This window comes from Rana temporaria, chromosome 1 (genome assembly GCF_905171775.1).
Source record: "Rana temporaria chromosome 1, aRanTem1.1, whole genome shotgun sequence".
In the NCBI taxonomy this organism is placed as follows: domain Eukaryota; kingdom Metazoa; phylum Chordata; class Amphibia; order Anura; family Ranidae; genus Rana; species Rana temporaria.
The window spans coordinates 185,016,629-185,037,245 of NC_053489.1; the positions used below are offsets into that span (position 1 = coordinate 185,016,629).

General features: G+C 51.4%; 1 protein-coding gene across 1 annotated transcript in view; it reads left to right on the forward strand.

The window, feature by feature from the left end:
- Positions 1 to 20,617, forward strand: part of DNAH10 (dynein axonemal heavy chain 10) — a 278,707-nt gene that overhangs the window by 194,041 nt on the left and 64,049 nt on the right. Inside the window, exons 48-51 of the mRNA XM_040347338.1 lie at positions 3,182 to 3,349; positions 3,755 to 3,943; positions 4,031 to 4,202; positions 19,157 to 19,360. Of these exons, the coding sequence (XP_040203272.1) occupies positions 3,182 to 3,349; positions 3,755 to 3,943; positions 4,031 to 4,202; positions 19,157 to 19,360 (733 nt within the window). The remainder of the gene's footprint in view (positions 1 to 3,181; positions 3,350 to 3,754; positions 3,944 to 4,030; positions 4,203 to 19,156; positions 19,361 to 20,617) is intronic.

A 20,617-nucleotide genomic window follows, 5' to 3' on the forward strand; every position in this document is an offset into this window, starting at 1 on the left:
GAGGAAGCCGGTCCTATGAGCTGCAGTTGTCTTTTGCAGCAAGGGTTGAAGGAGCCTGCCTGTTCGCAGTAGCTGCCTGTCTGACTGGTTCCTGGTGAGAGCAGACTCGAGCGGAAGGTCCGGAGCGTCCTACTCCACCACTGACTGACTGACTGACTGAGTGGGGAGCGTGCGGCTGCTGCTGGGCGACCAATGTTAAGGGGCAACCAATGTAAAGTATGGTCGTCGTTCCCGCGTCGAAATGTAAAAATTTACGTTGTTTGCGTAAGTCGTCCGTGAATGGGGCTGGACGCCATTTACGTTCACGTCTAAACCAATGCTGTCCTTGTGACGTCATTTAGCGCAATGCACGTCGGGAAATTTTAGGGACGGCGCATGCGCAGTACGTTCGGCGTGAGAACGCGCCTAATTTAAATGATCCACGCCCCCTACCCGGCTCATTTGAATTAGGGGGGGTTGCACCGGGGGATTTACGCTACGCCGCCGCAACTTTACAGGCAAGTTCTTTGTGAATAAAGCACTTGCCTGTAAAACTTGCGGCGGCGTACCGTAAATGACATACGTTACGCCGCCGCAGTTTTACGCCCAGATACGAGAATCTGGGCCCTTGAGTTTATTATCCACACGTCTGCCAATACATATTTCCATAGTGCTCTTTGATACTTTTAATCATAAGGGGTCAGATCCACAAAAGAGATACGACGGAGTAACTGCTGTTACTCCATCGTATCCCTTGTCCTAACTTTGGAACTGATCCACAGAAGCAGTTTTCCAAAGTTAGGCAGAAGATCCGGCATGTGTAATTAAATTACACTGCCGGATCTTAGGATGCAGTACCGCATCCGCCGCTGGGGGCATTTCGAGTCGAAATGCCGCTTCTGGTATGCAAATTAGCACTTAGGGCGATCCACAAAGCTTTTCAGCTTCGTTTTTTCGCCGTAATTTTTAGTTTGCAAGTGTAAAATTAGGGCTGGTTTTACAAAGTGTAAAGTTAGTAACACCTTGTAAAAGCACATTCAAGCGACAGCATTTGGTATGCATTCCTGAGGGAGAACTCCACGGCAATTTGTAAAATCTAAACCGCCATGGGTTCCCCCCCAGGAGCATACCAGGCCCTTAGGTCTGGTATGGGTTGTAAGGAGAGCCCCCCTACGCCGAAAAATCGACGTATGGGGTCCCCCTACAATCCATACCAGACCCGTATCCAAAGCACGCTACCCGGCCGGCCAGGAATGGGAGTGGGGACGAGCGAGAGCCCCCCCCCTCCTGAGCCGTACCAGGCCGCATGCCCTCAACATGGGGGGGTTGGGTGCTCTGGGGCAGGGGGGCGCACTGCGGGCCCCCCCACCCCAGAGCACCCTGTCCCCATGTTGATGAGGACAGGACCTCTTCCCGACAACCCTGGCCGTTGGTTGTCGGGGTCTGCGGGCGGGGGGCTTATCGGAATCTGGGAGTCCCCTCAAATAAGGGGGCCCCCAGATACCGGCCCCCCACCCTAAGTGAATGGATATGGGGTACATCGTACCCCTACCCATTCACCTGGAGGCAAAGTGATAGTTATTAAACACACAACACAAGGGTTTTTAAAATCATTTATTAGTCTGCTCCGGAGGCCCCCCCTGTCTTCTTTAGCTCTAATACCAGGGAGGGCTTCTTCTTCCGCTCTCCGGGGGTCTTCTCCGCTCTCCGGGGGGGGTTTCTTCTTCCGCTCTCTGGGGGGGGTCTTCTTCTATCTTCGCCGCTCTCCGCTGTTGACTCCGCGCACCCCGGTTCTTCTCCAGCTGTCCGGTGCCTTCTCCTTCAGCGCTGGCTGCCTGCTATCTTCGTGTGTTAGCTCAATTACTAGCAGGCAGCCAGCGCGGTCTTCTGTGACGTCATCTTCTTCTCTTCTCCTCCCTTCTTCCGATGTTGACCCGACGCCTCTTGTCACTGCAATGATGGAAGCGCGCCTTGCATCCCATTTATATAGGCCTCACCGTCCCATCATGCTCCGGTAGGTACCCACGTGGTGGGTGCCTACCCACGTGGGTAGGGGAAGAAGAAACCCCCCCCCCGGAGAGCGGAGAAGACCCCCGGAGAGCGGAAGAAGAAGCCCTCCCTGGTATTAGAGCTAAAGAAGACAGGGGGGGCCTCCGGAGCAGACTAATAAATGATTTTAAAAACCCTTGTGTTGTGTGTTTAATAACTATCACTTTGCCTCCAGGTGAATGGGTAGGGGTACGATGTACCCCATATCCATTCACTTAGGGTGGGGGGCCAGTATCTGGGGGCCCCCTTATTTGAGGGGACTCCCAGATTCCGATAAGCCCCCCGCCCGCAGACCCCGACAACCAACGGCCAGGGTTGTCGGGAAGAGGTCCTGTCCTCATCAACATGGGGACAGGGTGCTCTGGGGTGGGGGGGCCCGCAGTGCGCCCCCCTGCCCCAGAGCACCCAACCCCCCCATGTTGAGGGCATGCGGCCTGGTACGGCTCAGGAGGGGGGGGGGGCGCTCGCTCGTCCCCACTCCCATTCCTGGCCGGCCGGGTAGCGTGCTTTGGATACGGGTCTGGTATGGATTGTAGGGGGACCCCCTACGTCGATTTTTCGGCGTAGGGGGGTCTCCTTACAACCCATACCAGACCTAAGGGCCTGGTATGCTCCTGGGGGGGGAACCCATGCCGGTTTTTTATTTGAAAATTGGCATGGAGTTCTCAGGAATGCATGCCGAGCGACGCTGTCAAATTTTTTTCATTTTTTTTTTTTCCGACGCAACTTTTTTAAGCCGGCGCGATCCACAAAACTCGGCGTAACGTAACTTTGCGCATGCGCAGTACGGCGGGAGCGCGCCTCATTTAAATGGGACTCGCCCCATTTGAATAGGAACGCCTTGCGCCGGCCGGATTTAAGTTACACAGCCTGAAATTTCTAGGTAAGTGCTTTGTGGATCGGGCACTTAGGTAGAAATTTTAAGGCAGTGTAACTTAAATGGGATTTTTTAAGTTGCGCCAGGTTTTTGTGGATCTGGCCCAAGGTGTAAATAAAAAAATTAACATTTATTTTTATTGTCTTGTTTGTCAAGTCTCTTCTGCGTTTTATCTTTGTAGAAAAAGCATTTGTTTTTAGAAAAAATAAAATAAAGTAATGCATTATAATCTTTTATTACCATACATGGGGTATTCTAATTTTTTTATCCAACAAGGTTCAAGGCCACCTTCAAACTTTAATAGATGAACACTTCAAAGCTGACTTAGAATATGCCACGAGGGACCCAATTCTTTTTGGTGACTTCAGAACTGCAATGAATGAAGGTGAACCACGAGTATATGAAGACATTCAGGATTATGATGCAGTGAAAGCTCTCTTTCAGGTAAAATAGGTTGAATGAATAAACGTAGTTAATAAAATATTAAGTTGGTCTTGTATTATATTCACATGCAATGCAATAAGTTTGATCTCGCAGTAATGGCAGAGTGGTGTATAATGGCTGGTTCTGTGTTCAGGTTAATAATATTTTGTAGTCTGTTATCTTTGGGAATGTCTTGTGATTGAAGTCAAATGGTTCCTCTTTCTGTAGGAGTTGAAACCATGTGCAATGCTTACAAGAGTTAACAGTGCAAACTCATGTCTTTAAGAATATATTTGCCAATTTAAGATCATATACTGTATGTTCAAGTTCAGTATATGATAGCTGTATGTTCTTTGCTTAATTGTGTGTATAATCTGAAACTCTACAACAACTTGAGTTTTAAATAATTACGGTTGTTGTTTCCAGGAAATCCTTGAGGAGTACAATGAAAGTAAGACTAAAATGAACTTGGTTCTCTTTGATGATGCACTTGAACATTTGACTCGAATACACCGAATTATAAGGATGGATCGAGGTCATGCTCTGCTGGTTGGTTTAGGAGGGTCGGGGAAGCAATCTCTTGCTCGACTAGCTGCCTTTGCTGCTGGATATGAGGTTTGCTTAAATAACTGTGAGATATATTGGGTACATTTCTCATTCTGTCATGCAACATTGATCAAAAATATTATGCCATCTGATTAGGTCTTTGAAATTGTTCTGAGCCGTGGATATGGAGAAAACAGTTTCCGTGAGGACCTGAAGAATCTTTACATTAAACTCGGTCTAGAAAATAAGAAGATGATTTTTCTGTTTACTGATGCGCATGTGGCTGAAGAAGGATTTCTTGAACTTATCAACAACATGTTAACATCAGGTGTGCCCAACCACTTTTGTAGTGTTTTATATATTCAAAGAAGTGCCCATTACACATCTTATTATCCTGACACCCTTTACTATTTAGCATAAAACACTAGTTGTGCAGTTGATAATCCATGTCTGAATGATTAGATTTAAAAATGTATCTAAACTCAAGGACAAAAAATTAATTAATATATTGCAGCTTACCAGTTCTTCGATATGGTGGTTACATTTTTTTTCTTTTCATGCTATTTCTGTTTTCGACCAGATATAAGACAATCCTTCTAATTGTTTATTTTACAGACTGAAAGGGAGCAAATCAAAATTTCATTGTTACAGTTTACATACACTTTAAAAAGCATTTTATTTTTTCTGTGAGTATGTAATATAAGACATTTAAACTGTAGCTGCATGTGGAAAATAAAGTCAATAGGTGAATTTCTCTTCCGTTCATGGACGGACACAGCAGCCTTTGACCTTAGGGTTATATCCGCTTCCTTCCAGGAGAGTTAGGCAGAAACAAAGCACTTTAAGTGTTAACAACACTTTCCTCAGTGCAGCTCCTCCCAGGGGGTGTGGTTCCCCGGGTATAACCCACACCCTGCTCTAGCAGCTCCAGTTTTTTTCTGCCTAACGACAGGAGAGGCAGGCACTCTGGAGTTCCTGTACTCTGGAGATTTTTTTCTTGCGATTTTCTCGCTTTTTATTATTTTGTTCCTGCATTTTTGAATCCTGTGATTCTTCTATCAACAGCTGACTGGGTGACAGGTTGGGTCTTGACTCTTGTAGTTCCCCCATGTTCGGCCATCGAGCATGTGCCGGCCCTCAGCTAAGCTTTGGGACGTCCACGACAGGCCCCGTTGCTCCAGGGGCGGCCGGGGAACATCTTGTTCTAGGGCACACATATGACCGGTCTCTATGGCTTTGTCACAGTGTGTCTGGCCGACAGCCATGCCGTTAGTGGACGTTGGTTCTGTCTGGGATACATCCAGCCGGTGGTCGCAGGACAGGTAAGTAGTGGCCCCTTGCTCAGGTAAGGTGGTATGGCTGGTGTTTTCCCTGGAGAGGTCGACTGAGGGTCTGCCCTGCTTTCCTCTCTCCCCTTCCTCTCCCTCCTTCCCCTGACTGGGTAGCGGCTGTGAAGTGGGGCCTCCTGGGTTTTCTTTATTACCGCCGGGGCCCGTGTGTTGTTGGGGGACTGTGTTGTTACTCTGGGGGGTGCTGCTGTGTGCTGCTGTGTTGTATGAGGTGATTTTTACCTCAGACGGCGGCCATCTTGGAAGTCTCTTGTGACAGTTTTAGTGATGTGAAACACCGTGATTCTTCCCTGAGGTGACTGACACAGCACAGCCAGCACATCAGAGCACACCTCAGGTTTTCAGCTCTCTCTGCAGCTGGGTGGGGTGGTGAGTCCCTGGGAGGCCTCTACTTCTATTTTGCAGCCAGGAGGTGACCAGTGGGTTGTTCTGTCTTGCAGTACACAGCGGTGGGGCAATATGGAACCTGAACCTGGTGTTTCTGCCCCAGCAATGCCTGGGTTATACTTTAATACCCCTGCTCCTGCCGCATCTGTTCAGGCAATGTCGGCTGTACTTGAGGCGTTTCTCGCCAGGTTTGAAGAAGCTGGTGCCCAGTAGGGGGGTACAAAGCACCCCTCCCTGAGCCTGCTTCTGGAGATGTCTCTGTCAATGCAGGCTTAACCCACACAGACTGTGAGGATGACTCTGCCTCAGGGTCAGTGAATGATAGAATTTGTTGGAGCTCTTATTCTGCGGTGCGTGATACTCATAAACTTGAGGATTTGGCAGGAGCACCAGTTGTGCCGGACCCTTTTGGGTTCCGCAAGCCACCCAGCACCGCAAAAAAGTATTTCCCTGTGCTCCTTATTTGGAGCATTTGCTATGTAAGGAATGGGACACGCCACAAAAAGTTTTTGCTGTTCCTAAAAAACTTTGCGGTCCGTTATCCCTTTGAGGAGGACTTAAAAAATAAATAAATAAATAAAAATAAATTGGGTCTCTCCTCCGTCGGCGGACCCTCCTGTGTCCAGACTGAGTAAGGCCACCACATTGCCTGTGGAAGGGGCTCCCGCTTTTACGGACCCCACTGATAGGAGAGTGGAGTCTGTGGCCTGCTCTATGTTCACAGTTGTGGGTTCGGCTGTGAGACCGGTTGTGGCCGGGTCTCTGGTGTCGCAGACACTGACTGAACGGGCAAAGTTGTTGCTGCAGAAGCTGGAGGAGCAGGATGCTTCCGAGACCTGCAAGGACCAGGCTGAACAATTGGTTCAGGGTCTAACATTTGTCTGTGAGTCGGCCCTGGATACGCTTCCCTTGCTTTCCAGAGCCTCCACCTATGCGGTGGTACTACGCCGCCTTGTGTGGCTGAAATGCTGGTCTGCGGACCAATCCTCCTAGAAGGCCTTGGTGGATTTGCCCTTTAAGGGTGAGCGTCTTTTTGGGGCGTCCCTGGATGACATTATTAAGGATGCCACAGGTGGTAAGAGCACACTGCTCCCACAGTGTGGGGAGGGCAAGGAGCCTTGCCGTAGGCAAGGGCCCTCTTTTACTACCCCAAAGCATTTTTTTGTGCGCCCTGTGCTGCAGGAAAAAGTTTGCAAGGTGCTAAGGCGCCCGCTGCAGCGCAGAAGCGCCCCTGGTTCCGCAAGCCTAACAAGCCTGCGGACAAACCTGCTTCTGAATGAAGGTCTGCCCCCGCCCGGGTCTCGGGTGGGGGGCCAGCTTTGCGAATTCGCGGCTCGGTGGAGGTCTCTCCTCTCCAACCGTTGGGTTTGCGAAGTAGTTTCCTCGGGGCGGGGTACAAGATAGAGTTTCTCTCTTGTCCACCAAACAGATTTTTTCCTTCCAGCCTCCAGTTTCCTCCGGTTCGCCAGCAGGCTCTGTCAGGGGCTGTCCAGGATTTTCTGGTCAGGGGAGTGATTGTGCCAGTTCCCTCGATGGAATGGTTTCAGGGGTTTTACTCCAATCTGTTTGTAGCCCCCAAAAAAGGAGGGGTCCGTCCAATCCTGGACCTCAAGGCCCTCAATTGCTTTTTCACAGTGCAAAAATTCAGGATGGAGTCGATTCGCTCGGTAATAGCAGCGCTCAGGGGGACTTCATGGCATCCTTGGATATCATGGATGCATACCTGCATGTTCCCGTATGCACAAGGCACCAGAGGTTCTGCGCTTTGCAATCAGGGAGGACCACTTTCGATTCTCCCGTTCGGCCTGGCCTAGGCACCACGGGTTTTCACCACGGTGCTCGCCCCGATACTGGCCCTGCTGAGACAGCGAGGGATCGCTATCGTGGGATATCTGGACGACCTTCTCCTGATAGCTTCCTCAGGCTCAGAATTAGAAGAGGACGTGTCTATCACGTGTCAGACTCTCCAAGAGTTCGGCTGGCTTCTGAATATCCAGAAGTCAGTGTTGGTTCCGTCTCTGCGTCTGAAATACCTAGGGCTAGTCCTGGATTCCGCGGAGGCGAGAGTTTTTCTCCCAACGGAGAAACTTCAGACTCTGCAATCTGCGGTGCAGCAGTTGTTGACCCAGAAGTGGTCGTCTCTTCGATTCTGCATGAGGGTTCTGGGTCTGGTGGTGGCCTCTTTCGAGGCAGTTCCTTATGCCCAATTCCACACCAGGGAACTACAGAAGAAGATTCTGTCACGTTGGGACAGGCTCCTGTCTTCTCTGGATTCCCAGATTCAGTTGAGTCAACTGGTCAAGTCTTCCCTGGTCCGGTGCTTCGGGCCGGGAAGTCGTTTCTGCCATGTCACTGGACAGTGGTTGTGACGGATGCCAGCCTCTTCGGCCGGGGGGGGCGTTTGGGGCACCCAGTCAGCCCAGGGGCGCTGGACTCAGGAGGAGTCTCGCCTGCTGATCGATGTTCTGGAGCTCCGAGCACTCAAGCTGTGCCTTGCCGGGTGGTCCCTGGAGTTGCAGGGCCGACCGGTCAGGATCCAGTACGTCAATCATCAGGGAGGCACACGAAGCTCGGCTGCAGCGCTGGAAGTAGCGCACACCCTTCGGTGGGCCGAAAGGTCCGTTCCGGCTCTATCGGCCGTGTACATTCCGGGTGTTCAGAATTGGCAAGCCGACTACTTAAGTCGCCAATCAGTGGACCCAGGAGAATGGTCACTTCACCCGGAAGTGTTTCGGGGTCTGTGCAAAAAGTGGGGCACTCCAGACGTGGACCTTCTAGCGTCCCGTCTCAACTGGAAGGTGCCACGGTTCGTGGCCAGGTCGCAGGACCCGTGGGCGGATGCGTCAGACGCGTTGGTGGCTCCTTGGGGTCACTATCGACTGATTTATGCCTTCCCTTCTCCGAAGCTTCCTCCTCGCCTGCTGCGTAGAGTGGAAGCCGAAGGGATTCCAACAATCCTGATTGCCGCAGACTGGCCACGCCGCTCCTGATACGCGGACCTGGTGCGTCTGGTGGCAGACGCCCCCTGGCGTCTACCTCTGAGAACAGATCTTCTGTCACAGGGTCCGATCTTCCACCCTGCTTTACAGTCGCTGGCTTTAACGGCATGGCTGTTGAGAGCCAGGTACTGATGAACCGAGGCCTGTTAGGCTTGGTGGTCTCTACCATGCTGCGTGCACAGAAGTCTACCTCACGTAGGATTTACCATCGTACGTGGAAGGCCTACATCTCTATGTGTGAGGAGATGAAGTGGCACCCTCGTTCATACGTGGTGTCTAGGATTCTGCTGTTTTTTACAGCGGGGAGTGGATCAGGCTCTCACCTTGAGTATGGTTAAGAGTCAGATTTCGGCTCTGGCCGTTTACTTTTGGCGGCGCACTCTTTGGTGCGTACGTTTGTACAGGGGGTCCGACATGTGGCTCCTCCGGTGCGCCATCCACTACCCCCATGGGACTTGAATTTAGTCCTTTTGGTGCTTCAGGATGCTCCTTTTGGGGACATCCGAAAGATCCCTTTGTTGACTCTGTCACAAAAGGTGTTTTTTCTGGTAGCGATTACCTCGATCAGACGGGTGTTTGAACTGGCGGCCTTGTCTTGCAAGGCTCCCTTTTTGGTCATTCATAAGGATAAGGTGGTGCTGCGGCCGCAGCCGTCTTTTCTCCCGAAAGTGGTTTCGGCTTTCCACATTAATGAGGACATTGTTCTTCCATCCTTATGTCCTCAGCCGAAAAACCAGAAGGAGGCCACTTTACTTTCCCTGGATGTGGTTCGGGGGCCCTACGAGTGTACTTCTCTGCTACGGCTCCGTTCCGGAAGTCGGACTCACTGTTCGTGTCGGTGGCTGGTCCCAGAATAGGTCTGGCAGTCTCGTCGGCCACCATTTCTAGGTGGATACGACAGGTTGTGCTTCAGGCCTATGCCCTAAAGGGGCGGGCTCCTCCCTTTCGGGTTACGGAGCATTCGACCTGGGCGATCGGTGCCTTTTGGGCTTTCCGGTATCAAGCCTCTGTGTTACAGGTGTGTAAGGCAGCGACCTGGTCGTCGGTCCACACTTTTTCAAAGTTTTACAAGGTGGATGTGAGTGCATTTTCTGATGCCTCCTTCGGCCGCAAGGTGTTACAGGCGGCAGTTTAAAGTTGGAGTTCCTCCGTTGAGTAACTCCGGTTTTGTTTGGGGTGTAGCTTGGTTTGCTGTGTTGTTTTTCCCACCCCTCAAATTTGTTGACACTGCTTGGGGACGTCCCTAAGGTCAAAGGCTGCTGTGTCCGTCCATGAACGGAAGAGAAAATAGGATTTTTGTACTCACCGTAAAATCCATGTCTCTGAGTTCATGGTTGGACGCAGCACCCACCCCTCCTTTTGTTTGTACTGCTTGTTACGAACTGGAGCTGCTAGAGCAGGGTGTGGGTTATACCAGGGGAACCACGCCCCCTGAGAAGAGAGGTCAGGCCCTTCTAGAGTCCTGTACCCTGGAGGTTTTTTTCTTGCGATTTTTTTTTGTTTTTCTTATTTTGTTCCTGCATTTTTTGAATCCTGTGATTCTTCTCTGTGATTCTTGCCCCCCATGTTCGGCCATCGAGCGTGTGCCGGCCCTCAGCTCAGCTTTGGGACGTCCACGACAGACCCCGTTGCTCCAGGGGCGGCCGGGGAACTTTGGTTCTAGGGCACACATATGACCGGTCTCTATGGCTTTGTCACAGTGTGTCTGGCCGACAGCCATGCCGTTTAGCGGACGTTGGTTCTGTCTGGGATACCTCCAGCCGGGTAGTCGCAGGATGGGTAAGTAGTGGCCCCTTGCTCAGGTAAGTGGTCTGGCTGGAATTTTCCCCTGGGAGGTCGACTGAGGGTTTACCCTGCTTTCCTCTCTCCCTTATTTCCTCTCCCTCCTTTCCTATTTGGGTGACGGCTGTGAGGGTTTTTTTTTTCTGGGGTCTCCTATCACCTGGACCTGTGTGCGTAGCCGGGATTGTGTGTGTTCACTGCAGGGGCTGTGTGTGTTCACTACAGGGCCTCTTTTGTGTGCTGGAATGTGATTTTTGTGCTGTGCTGTTTTGCTGTGTCACTGTCTTTTTAAATGCGCAACGGCCGCCATTTTGTCAGAGTCGCACCTTATTTAGCTCGTGGCCATTTTCTTGTGGTCCTAGGCTGTTTTTTTGCTATTCGGCGGCCATCTTAAAGATTCGTTTGGCCTCGTGTGGCCGTTTTAGTGCTGGAGAACGGCAGCGAATCTGCTATGGGAGACAGACACAGCGCAGACGGCTTCTCAAGAACGCACAGGCTCTCTCAGACCGCGCTGCACCTGGAGGGATGGTGAGTTTCCCTGGGGGCCGCCCATGCTCTGTAACGGCTGGGGAGGTGACTGTGTTTTTTTTTGCTGCTTTGCAGGTTGGTGACACAGCGGGGGGGGGGGCATTGTAGAGCTTGGACAGGTACTCTATCCCTGTAAGCCTGTGTTAACCCTTGCTGCCCCTCCCCCTACCACATCTGCTATGACAATGGCGGTGGCGTTTTTTTCTCGCCAGGTTAAAGCGTCTAGTGGCCGGAAGGGGGGGGATATTAGCGCCCCCCACCCTGGCCTGCTTCTGGGGATATCTCTGACACTGTATGTCAGATGATGTGGGCTTAACCCATGCGCTCAGTGAGAGCGACTCTGGTTCAGGGTCGGTTACTGTTGGAATTGTTGGAGCTATTTTTTCTGCAGGCGTGATACTCAGTACTTGAGTATGGGGCGGGGGCACTTGCCGTGTGGGTCCCGCGAACCGCCACGCACTGACAATTTTTTTCCTTGTGTTCCTTTTGGGACAGTTGTACTACAAGGAATGGGATACGCCGCAGACGGTTTGCATTGCGACCCGTTATCCCTTTGTGGAGGACCTTTTTAGTAAGGTGGGTCTCTCCTCCGTCCGTGTACCCTCCCATGTGCAGGTGAGCTAGCCACCATGTAAATGGGGCTCCTGCCTTTGAGGACCCCGCGAATGGGAGAATAGAGGCTGTGGCCCACTCCATCTTCGCGGTAGGGGGGTTCGGCTGTGAGACCGGAGCTCTGGTGTTATGGAGGAGGAGCTGGATGTTTCCGAGACCTGCAAGGACCTGGCTGAACAATCAGTTTGGGGTCTTAGAATTTGTCTGTGAGTCGGTCCTGGTTACACTCTTGCTTTCCAGGGCTTCCGCCTATACGGTGGTACTGCGCCGCCTTGTGTGGCTGATGTGCTGGTCTGCGGACTAGTCCTCTAAGGAGGCCTTGGTGATGGCCTTTAAGGGTGAACTGTCCTTTTGGGACTTCCCTGAATGGCATCTTTGAGGATGCCACGGGTGGTTAGAGCATGCTGTTCCTACAGTCTGGGAATGGCTAGGGGCCTCGCCATGTGCAAGGACTCTCCTTTACTAACCCCAAGCGTTTTTTTCGCCCACCCTGTGTGGTGGGGGATGGTTTGCAAGGTGCTAAGACCCCCGCTGCGGGGCAGCAGTGCACCTGGTTCCGCGAGCCTGCGGACATACCTGCTTCCGCCTGTAGGTCTGCCCCTGCCCGTGTCTCGGGTGGGGGACCGGCTTCGCGAAATCGCAGCTCAGTGGAGATCTCTCCTCCCCGACCGTGGGGTTCGCAAAGTGGTTTCCTCGGGGTACGAGTTAGAGTTTCTCTCTTGTCTACCAAACAGGATTTTTTTCCTCCAGCCTCTGGCTTCCTCTAGTTCGCCGGTTGTCTCTGTCAGGGGCTGTCCAAGATTTTTTGGTCAGGGGAGGATTGTGCCAGTTCCCTCGATGGAACTGTCTCAGGAGTATTACTTCAATCTGTTTGAAGTCCCCAAGGAGGATGGGGTCCGTCCAATCCTGGGCCTCAAGGCCCTCGTTTGCTTTTGTCAAAGTTCAAAATTTCAGGATGGGGATTTTCTGGCGTCCTTGGATGTCATGAACGCGTACCTGCATGTTCCCATATGCTCAAAGCACCAGAGATTCTGGGCTTTGCGGTCAGGGAGGACCATTTTCATTGTGGCCCTCCCGCTCGGCTTGGTGTCGACACCACAGGTTTTCACCGAGGTGCTTGTAGCGATACTGGCCCGGCTGTGACAGCGGGGGTTTGTTATCATGGGATGTCTGGACGACATTCTCCTACGAGCTTCTTCAAACTCTAAATTAGTGGAGCCGTGTTCTATCACGTGTCAGACTCTCCAAGAGTTTGGCTGGTTTCTGTATTGTCCAGAAGTCAGTGTTGATTCCGTCTCAAGGACTGGAATTCCTGGGACTAGTCCTGAATTCCGCTAAGGCGGGAGTTTTTTTCTCCTAACGGAAAAAATTCAGGCTCTGCAATCTGCTGGGCAGCAGTTGTCGACCTAGAAGTGGTCATCTCTGCGATTCTGCATGAGGGTTTTGGGTCTGACGGTGTCCTCTTTCGAGGCGGTTCCGAATGCCCAATTCCACGCCAGGGTGCTACAGAGGGAACTGCTGTCACGTTGGGACAAGCTTCCGTCATCTCTGGATTACCAGGTTCATTGAGTCAACTGGGCATTTTTCCCCTGGTGTGGTGGCTGGCGTCTGCGGTGCTTCGGGCCGGGAAGTTGTTTCTGCCGTGCCACTGGACAGTGGTCATGACGGATGCCACCCTCTCCGGTTGGGGGGGGCGTTTGGGGCACCCAGTCAGCCCTGGGGCGCTGGACTCCGGAGGAGTCCCGCCTACTGATCAATATTCTGGAGCTCCGAGCAATTAAGCTGTGCCTTGCCAGGTGGTCCCTGGATCTGCAGGGCTGACCGGTCAGGATCCAGTCCGACAACGCCGCGGCCGTGGCGTACGTCAATCAACAGGGAGGCACACGGAGTTCAGCTGCAGCAACGGAGGTCGCGCACATCCTTCGGTGGGCCGAAAGGTCCGTTCCGGCTCTATCGGCCGTGTACATTCCGGGGGTACAGTATGGCAAGCCGACTTCGTAAGTCGCACTACACTAGGCCAAGGAGAGTGGTCTCTCCACCCGCAGGTGTTTTCAGGGTCTGTGCCAAAAAGTGTGGCACTCCGGACGTGGACCTTCTGGCGTCCCGTCTCTATCAGTAGGTGCCACGGTTCGTGGCCAGGTTTAAGGACCCGTGGGCGGACGTGTCAGGCGCGTTGGTGGCTCCTTGGGGTCGCTATCGCCTAAATTTACACCTTCCCTCCTCAGAAGCTTCTTCCTCGCCTGCTGCGCAGAGTGGAAGCCGTTGGGATTCTATCGATCCTGATTTCCCAAGATTGGCCACGTCGCTCCTGGCACGCGGACCTGGTGCGTCTGGTGGCAGACGCCTCCTAGCGTCTTCCCCTGAGAAATGATCTTCTGTTACAGGGTCCGATCTTCCGCCCTGTTTTACAGCCGCTGGCTTTAGCGGTGTGGCTGTTGAGAGCCAGGGGCTGAAGGACCGAGGCCTATTGGTCTTGGTGGTCTCTTCCGTGCTGCTTGCATGGAAGTCTACCTCACGTAGGATTTACCATCATACGTGGAAGGCCTGCATCTCTGTGTGTGAGGAGATGAAATGGCACCCTCGTACATATGTGGTGTACAGGGTTCTGCTGTTTTTACAGCAGGGAGTGGATCAGGCTCTCGCCTTACGTGCGGTTAGGAGTCAGATTTCTGCTCTGGCTGTTTACTTTCAGCGACCCTTGGCGTCGCACTCCTTGGTGAGTACGTTTGGTCAGGGGGTCTGGCATGTGGCCCCTCCGGTGCGCCCTCCACTACCCCCATGGGACTTGAATTTAGCCCTTTCGGTGCTTCAGGATGCTCCCTTTGAGGACATTCGGGAGGTTTTTTGTTGACTGTCACTAAAGATTATTTTTTTCTGGTAGCAATTACCTCGATCAGACGAGTGTCTGTCCGAACTGGCGGCCTTGTCTTGCAAGGCTCCCTACTTGGTCATCCGTAATGGCGTCCGTAACTGGCGGCCTTGTCTTGCAAGGCTCCCTACTTGGTCATCTGTAATGGCGTCTTTTCTCCCTAAGGTCGTTTTCGGCTTTTCACATTGATGTGGATATTGTTCTTCCATCCTTATGTCCTCGGCCGAAATGCAAGGAGGAGGCCACTTTACATCTTCTGGATGTGGTTCGGGCCCTACGAGTGTACTTATCTTCTACGATTCCGTTCCGGTAGTCGGACTCACTGTTCGTGTCGGTGGCTGGTCCTACAAGAGGGCCTGGCAGTCTCGTCGGCCACCATTTTTAGGTGGATCCGACGGATTGTGCTTCAGGCCTATGCTCTGAAGAGGCGGGCGCCTCCCTTTCGGGTTACGGCGCATTCGACCAGGGCGATCGGGGCCTCTTGGGCTTTCCGGTATCAAGCCTCTCTGTTACAGGGGGGTAAGGCAGCGACCTGGTCGTCGATCCACACTTTTTCAAAGTTTTACAAGGTGGATGTGTGTGCATCTTCTGATGCCTCCTTCGGCCGCAGGTGTTACAGGCGGCAGTTTAAGGTTGGAGTTCCTCCGTTGAGCAACTCCGATTTTGTTTGGGGTGTAACCTGTTTTGCTGTGTTATTTTCCCACCCCTCAAATTTTTTGACACTGCTTTGGGACGTCCCTACTGTCAAAGGATGCTGTGTCCGTCTAAGAAAAAATAGGATTTTTGTACTCACCGTAAAATCCATTTCTCTGAGTTCATAGACGGACACAGCACCCACCCCTCCTTTGTTTGTACTGCTTGTTACGAACTGAGGCTACTAGAGCAGGGTGTGGGTTATACCCGGGGGGCCACGCCCCCTGGGAGGAGCTGCACTGAGGTTTGTGTTTGTTAACACTTTAAGTGCTTTTTTTCTGCCTAAACTCTCCTAGTGAAAGCGGATATAACCCTACTGCCAAAGGATGCTGTGTCCGTCTATGAACTCAGAGAAATGGATTTTACGGTGAGTACAAAAATCCTATTTTTCCCCTTAAAATCAGGAGAAAATCGTGGGTGCACGATATACGCCGATCCCCGCTGTCTCTGAGCGCCGCCTAGAGCCGAGCCGAGTGTACTGCGCACTCGGCTAGGCTCGGCCACGCTTGCAGCCACGTGAGAGGAGCCGAGCGCCGCAGCCTAGAGCCGAGCCGAGCTGAGTGTACTGCGCACTCGGCTAGGCTCGGCCACGCCCGCAGCCACGCGAGAGGAGCCGAGGTGCCAAATCCAAAAACAAACACCGCTGCAACCCCGGGCAAGGTGCGGATGGGCTCGCAGACTGACCCCGCGCAAGGCCGCAGACGGACACCTCCAAAGCCGCAGACGGACACCCACAAGGCTGGACGGACCCCGCGCAAGGAAGCCGCAGACGGACACCCACAAGGCTGGACGGACGCCGCGCAAGGCCGCAGACGCACGCCGGACAAGGCCGCCGATGGACGCAGGGCAAAAATGTAAGGTTTTTTTTCCTTAAACTACCTTTCTAAGCTTGGGGTGCGCGTTATACCCCTATAAATACTGTAATTTTCCTTCCACTTCACAATTATGTGCCACTCTGTGTTGGTCTATCACGGGCATCACTAAATGGCGGACCGCGGGCCAAATGCGGACCGCCTCACTCTCTTATGCGGCCCGCCGCGGTACCGCCATTTAGCAGCCTTTTCTTTCCCCTGCCGTCTCTGTAATCCTCACACAGAGCCGACAGGAGGAGGCGGGACAGTTCTGGATGCAGGGCGGAGTTGCCGGAGGTAAACAAGCAGGTGATTGGCTGCTAGGATGAAGGGCAGTCTTAGCAACCAATCATCATCTTACAACACCCGCCCTCCATCGGAGCTATGCCGTGCCTCCCTCCGATCTTCGGTCTATGCAAGGTGAGTGAGGGGGCAAAGTTGCAGTGGCTCTGTAGTTCCCTCACTGCGGGGGGGCCCTCAGGAGACCGGGATATCGCTCCATTGTTGCTGGCTGCAGTTATGAGCAGAGAGCGTCTACTCTCTGTCACACTGCCAAGACCTCGCACTGACAGCCCACCCCCCTCCTCCTCCGGACACTCAGACAGGAGAGGAGATAGAGAGAGCAGGAGCTTCTCCTCCTGTGTGCACCAGCAGCCCCGCCCACATCCAATCCCTGGCAGCTCCGTGCCTTGCAAAGGGAAAGTTCAGCAGCCTGCAGCTAGATAGATAGTGGATGAAAGATTGCAACCCTCCACAATAGGGGATCCACAGCTCTCCAGGACAGCCTTTCTTCCTTCCTTCAAACCTCTCAGTGATTGAAAAGAAAGCAGCTCACAGGTGGGTCAGTCATGAAGAGAGAGTCTGTTGTCACCTCCAGTGCCCCTCTACCAACACAGCAGCCTGCTGGGATTTCCCTGGTATGGTGCACTACAAGCCCCAGCATGCTCTGTCAGCCTATGTGTATGTATAGCACAGGTGACTAGGCCTGCTTGCTGACCACAGTGGCAGAACTCCACTGCCCAAGTCAATGGCAGCTGGTGCTCAAATAAACTGAAAAAAAACCCCCCCATCAATTGCAGCCTCACTGTACCATCAAACGCTCCCACTGTGCCCCATCAAACGCTCCCACTGTGCCCCATCAAACGCTCCCACTGTGCCCCATCAAACGCTCCCACTGTGCCCCATCAAACGCTCCCACTGTGCCCATCGAATGCTCCCACTGTGCCCCCCCTACCGCTGTCTGCCCGGCACTTACCCTGTCTCAGTAGGGCAGACGGCGGGTGGGCACAATGCCCCCCCGCCATTTAGCAGCCTTTTCTTCCCCCTGCCGTCTCTGTAATCCTCACACAGAGCCGACAGCAGGAGGCGGGACAGTTCTGGATGGAGGGGGGCAGCAGTGGTTTCCTCCATGCTACCTTATATTTATTCTCTTTTCTAACACAGCAGGGGGAACTGCGAGTGCCAAGAATAGGGGGTGTCGGCGGCGGCCATTGATAGATTCATGCATTGCATGAATCTATCTATTGGTGATAGAGGGGGGTGGTTGGAGAGAGGGGGCAGCGACCGGGCGCACCACCACTGACCCAAGCCTCCATCTATGATGGAGGCTTTCTCTTATCTCGCCAGCCTCTGAGCACACCAATGTAAGGGAGAGCTCCGTGGACTGTAATGTAAAGGGGGATTCTGATATAAGTGAGGGCTTTGGTGAGTAGAGACCCCCTTATATCGGTTCCCAGAGCACCCCTTACATCAGAGTTCCCCTTTATATTACAATCCACAGAACTCCCCCTTAGGGCCCTTTCACATGGGACAAAACGGACACCATGATCATTGGAAAGGGCCCCGGGACCAGAGATCAGGGGGGCCTTTATGGTTCCCTGCACCGGGGCCCAGATGGTTCTAGTTATGCCTCTGAGTTACAGGGAGTGAGGACACTGGTCTGGAAAGCGGAAAAAGATAACTCGCTGAGGACATTAAAGTGGAGTTGTTGAGGGCTGTCATGTGGTGGGCTGAGGACATGAGGGTGGGGGGGAGGGAGGCTGAGCGGACTGTGATGTATGGGGGGAGATGTGGATATTACAGGGTGGGAGATGTGGACATGACAGGGGGGAGGCTGAGGACTGTGATGTGGGGGCAATGAGGACAGTAATGTGAAGGGGGCTGAAGATAGTAATGAGGGGGGATAATGTAAATTGGGGCAAAGGACAGTACTGGCGGGGGGGTTAGTGTCAAGGTAGTCTGAGAACATTACTGTGGAGGGGGGAGATATAAAGGAGGACCTGAGGACACTCCTCAAGAGGGCTCTGATGTGCACTGGGGACTGAGGATGCTGATGTAAGAATGGGTTCAGATCTGTACATGTGCATATGTCGTGGGTAGGTCAGCCCTTTTTAATGGGCTGCACTGCCCGCAAAAAAACTGGGGAAAGACGTCCTTGACGTCTTTTCCAAAATAGTGCGGCAGCAACATGCGGTTTGGCACATGCGAAAAGGCGCAACGGGTAATGACATGATGTTCGGACCCCTGCTGGAAGAAAATTTTGCTGACCGGACCTCAGTGAATTTTAATTCATTACCCCTGGTCTATCACATAAAATCCCAATAAAATACATTTACCTTTTTGGATGCAACATGACAAAATGTGGAAAATTTCAAGGGGTATGAATACTTTTTCAAAGCACTGTATGTACAGGCTTCATTCAGGGGAATCAGTAAATTGGGATACTAGCAACGAGTGCACAAAATTAACATGGTGAATGCCAGGATTAAAATTAGTGCCATTCAAGGTTTAGACTGTGTCCAGATGTTAAAGGTACACTTCTTTAGAAGTTTCATATTTGTCTTTAAGGTACCTTTAACATGTAGCTCTTCTTTGCAGAATATGGTTATGCGGTTGACCACATAAGTCATATTCTGGATGCCATTGACATAAAGTGAACCCATTCTTTCTGCACATTATTGAGAGCCTGTAAGGGGCTTAATTATTTAAAATGTGTACAGAAACGTTTGTTAGTAATGCAACACGTGTACAAAAGACCTGATGATTTGAATGCCTTTTTAAATATTTAAATTAGATGAGGAGTATAAAACATTTTTTACAAAACAATAATACAAAGTGAAAATTGAACATTATAACAAGCAAAATAATTACAGTATTATCAATAAGAGAATATAATGGAATACATGTAATGTTATATTGTTTGTCTTTTTTAGGCATGGTTCCTGCACTTTTCCCTGATGAAGAAAAGGAGTCTGTTTTAAGCCAAATCAGGGATGAAGCTAGTAAAAATGGGATGGGCCCAGCAAAAGAAAGCATTTGGCAATACTTCGTTAACAAGAGTGCCAACAACCTCCATATTGTTCTTGGAATGTCCCCGGTTGGTGACACACTAAGAACAAGATGCAGGAATTTTCCAGGTAACAAAGACATCCTTCTTTTTTTTTTTTTTTACATTCAAACCATTTTACATCATGTGGTTTAAAGTAAAGGCCTAAAAAAAGCATCACAAGAATTTAAGTATTTTTATAATAACAAAAGTTAAAGCTGAATTCTAGCCAAATATAATGGACACAGTATTGCAGTATTTTATGTAAATGCAAGCAGCGTACGTACCAGAACTTTACTTGGTGGAGCGGAGAGGAGCTCAAAAACATGATGAGGGATGGAGAGAGCAGAGTGACAAAGATGAGTTCATCAGTGTGCTGTTTCACCTTTCACCATTTGTCACAGGCTGAGAGAGGGACAGAACCTGGAAGTGTCAGGCCTCGTACACACGACCAGTTTCCTCGGCAGAATTCAGCTTCCGACCGAGTTTCTGGCTGAATTCTGCCGAGGAAACTGGTCGTGTGTACACTTTCGGCCGAGGAAGCCGACGAGGAGCTCGGCGAGGAAATAGAGAACATGTTCTCTATTTCCTCGTTGTTCTATGGGAGCTCTCGTCCCGCCGAGCTCCTCGGCGGCTTCAGTGCTGAACTGGCCGAGGAACTCGATGTGTTTGGCACGTCGAGTTCCTCGGCCGTGTGTACGAGGCTTCACATATTTGCAGGGGAGGAAAAATTAGACCTCCTGCCTGTCTGACAGGGCTTTGCTGTGTGGCAGAGCTGTGTAAAGCTTAGAACTGCATCAACAAAAATGCATCAAAATTGATTCTTAATTTTTGTATTTCTCTCTTTGCCTGAAGTTTGGGTTTAAAAAACACATTGGGATTGATTTACAAAAACTGGAGCAGCTCTGCATAGAAACCAATCAGCTTCCAGTTTTTTTGGCAAAGCTTAATTGAACAAACAGAAGTTAGAAGCTGATTGTCTGCCATGTACAGCTGCACCAAATTTTGCACTCTCCAGTTTTAGTAAATCAACCTCATTGTCTGATGTCGTTTGATGCCAGTAATTTCCCAATTTGTTGCTGAAGGACGTGCCAATATGCCCCTTTTCGGTTTGAGATACACAGGCTCAAATCCAATACCATTCTAGGAATATGGAACACACAACACTACTTACCAACCTCAGACCCAGTGCGATGTTATAAATAAGTTGTCCCTTCAGAATTCAGGGCATGGGCCTCTATTGATTAGTTGCTAGTATTTGCACAGGAAAGAATGTTAGCAGAAATTGAAATCCACATGAACAGAAAATAGAGCAAAGAGAAAAAAGCAAAGGGGAAGAGTGGGGGAG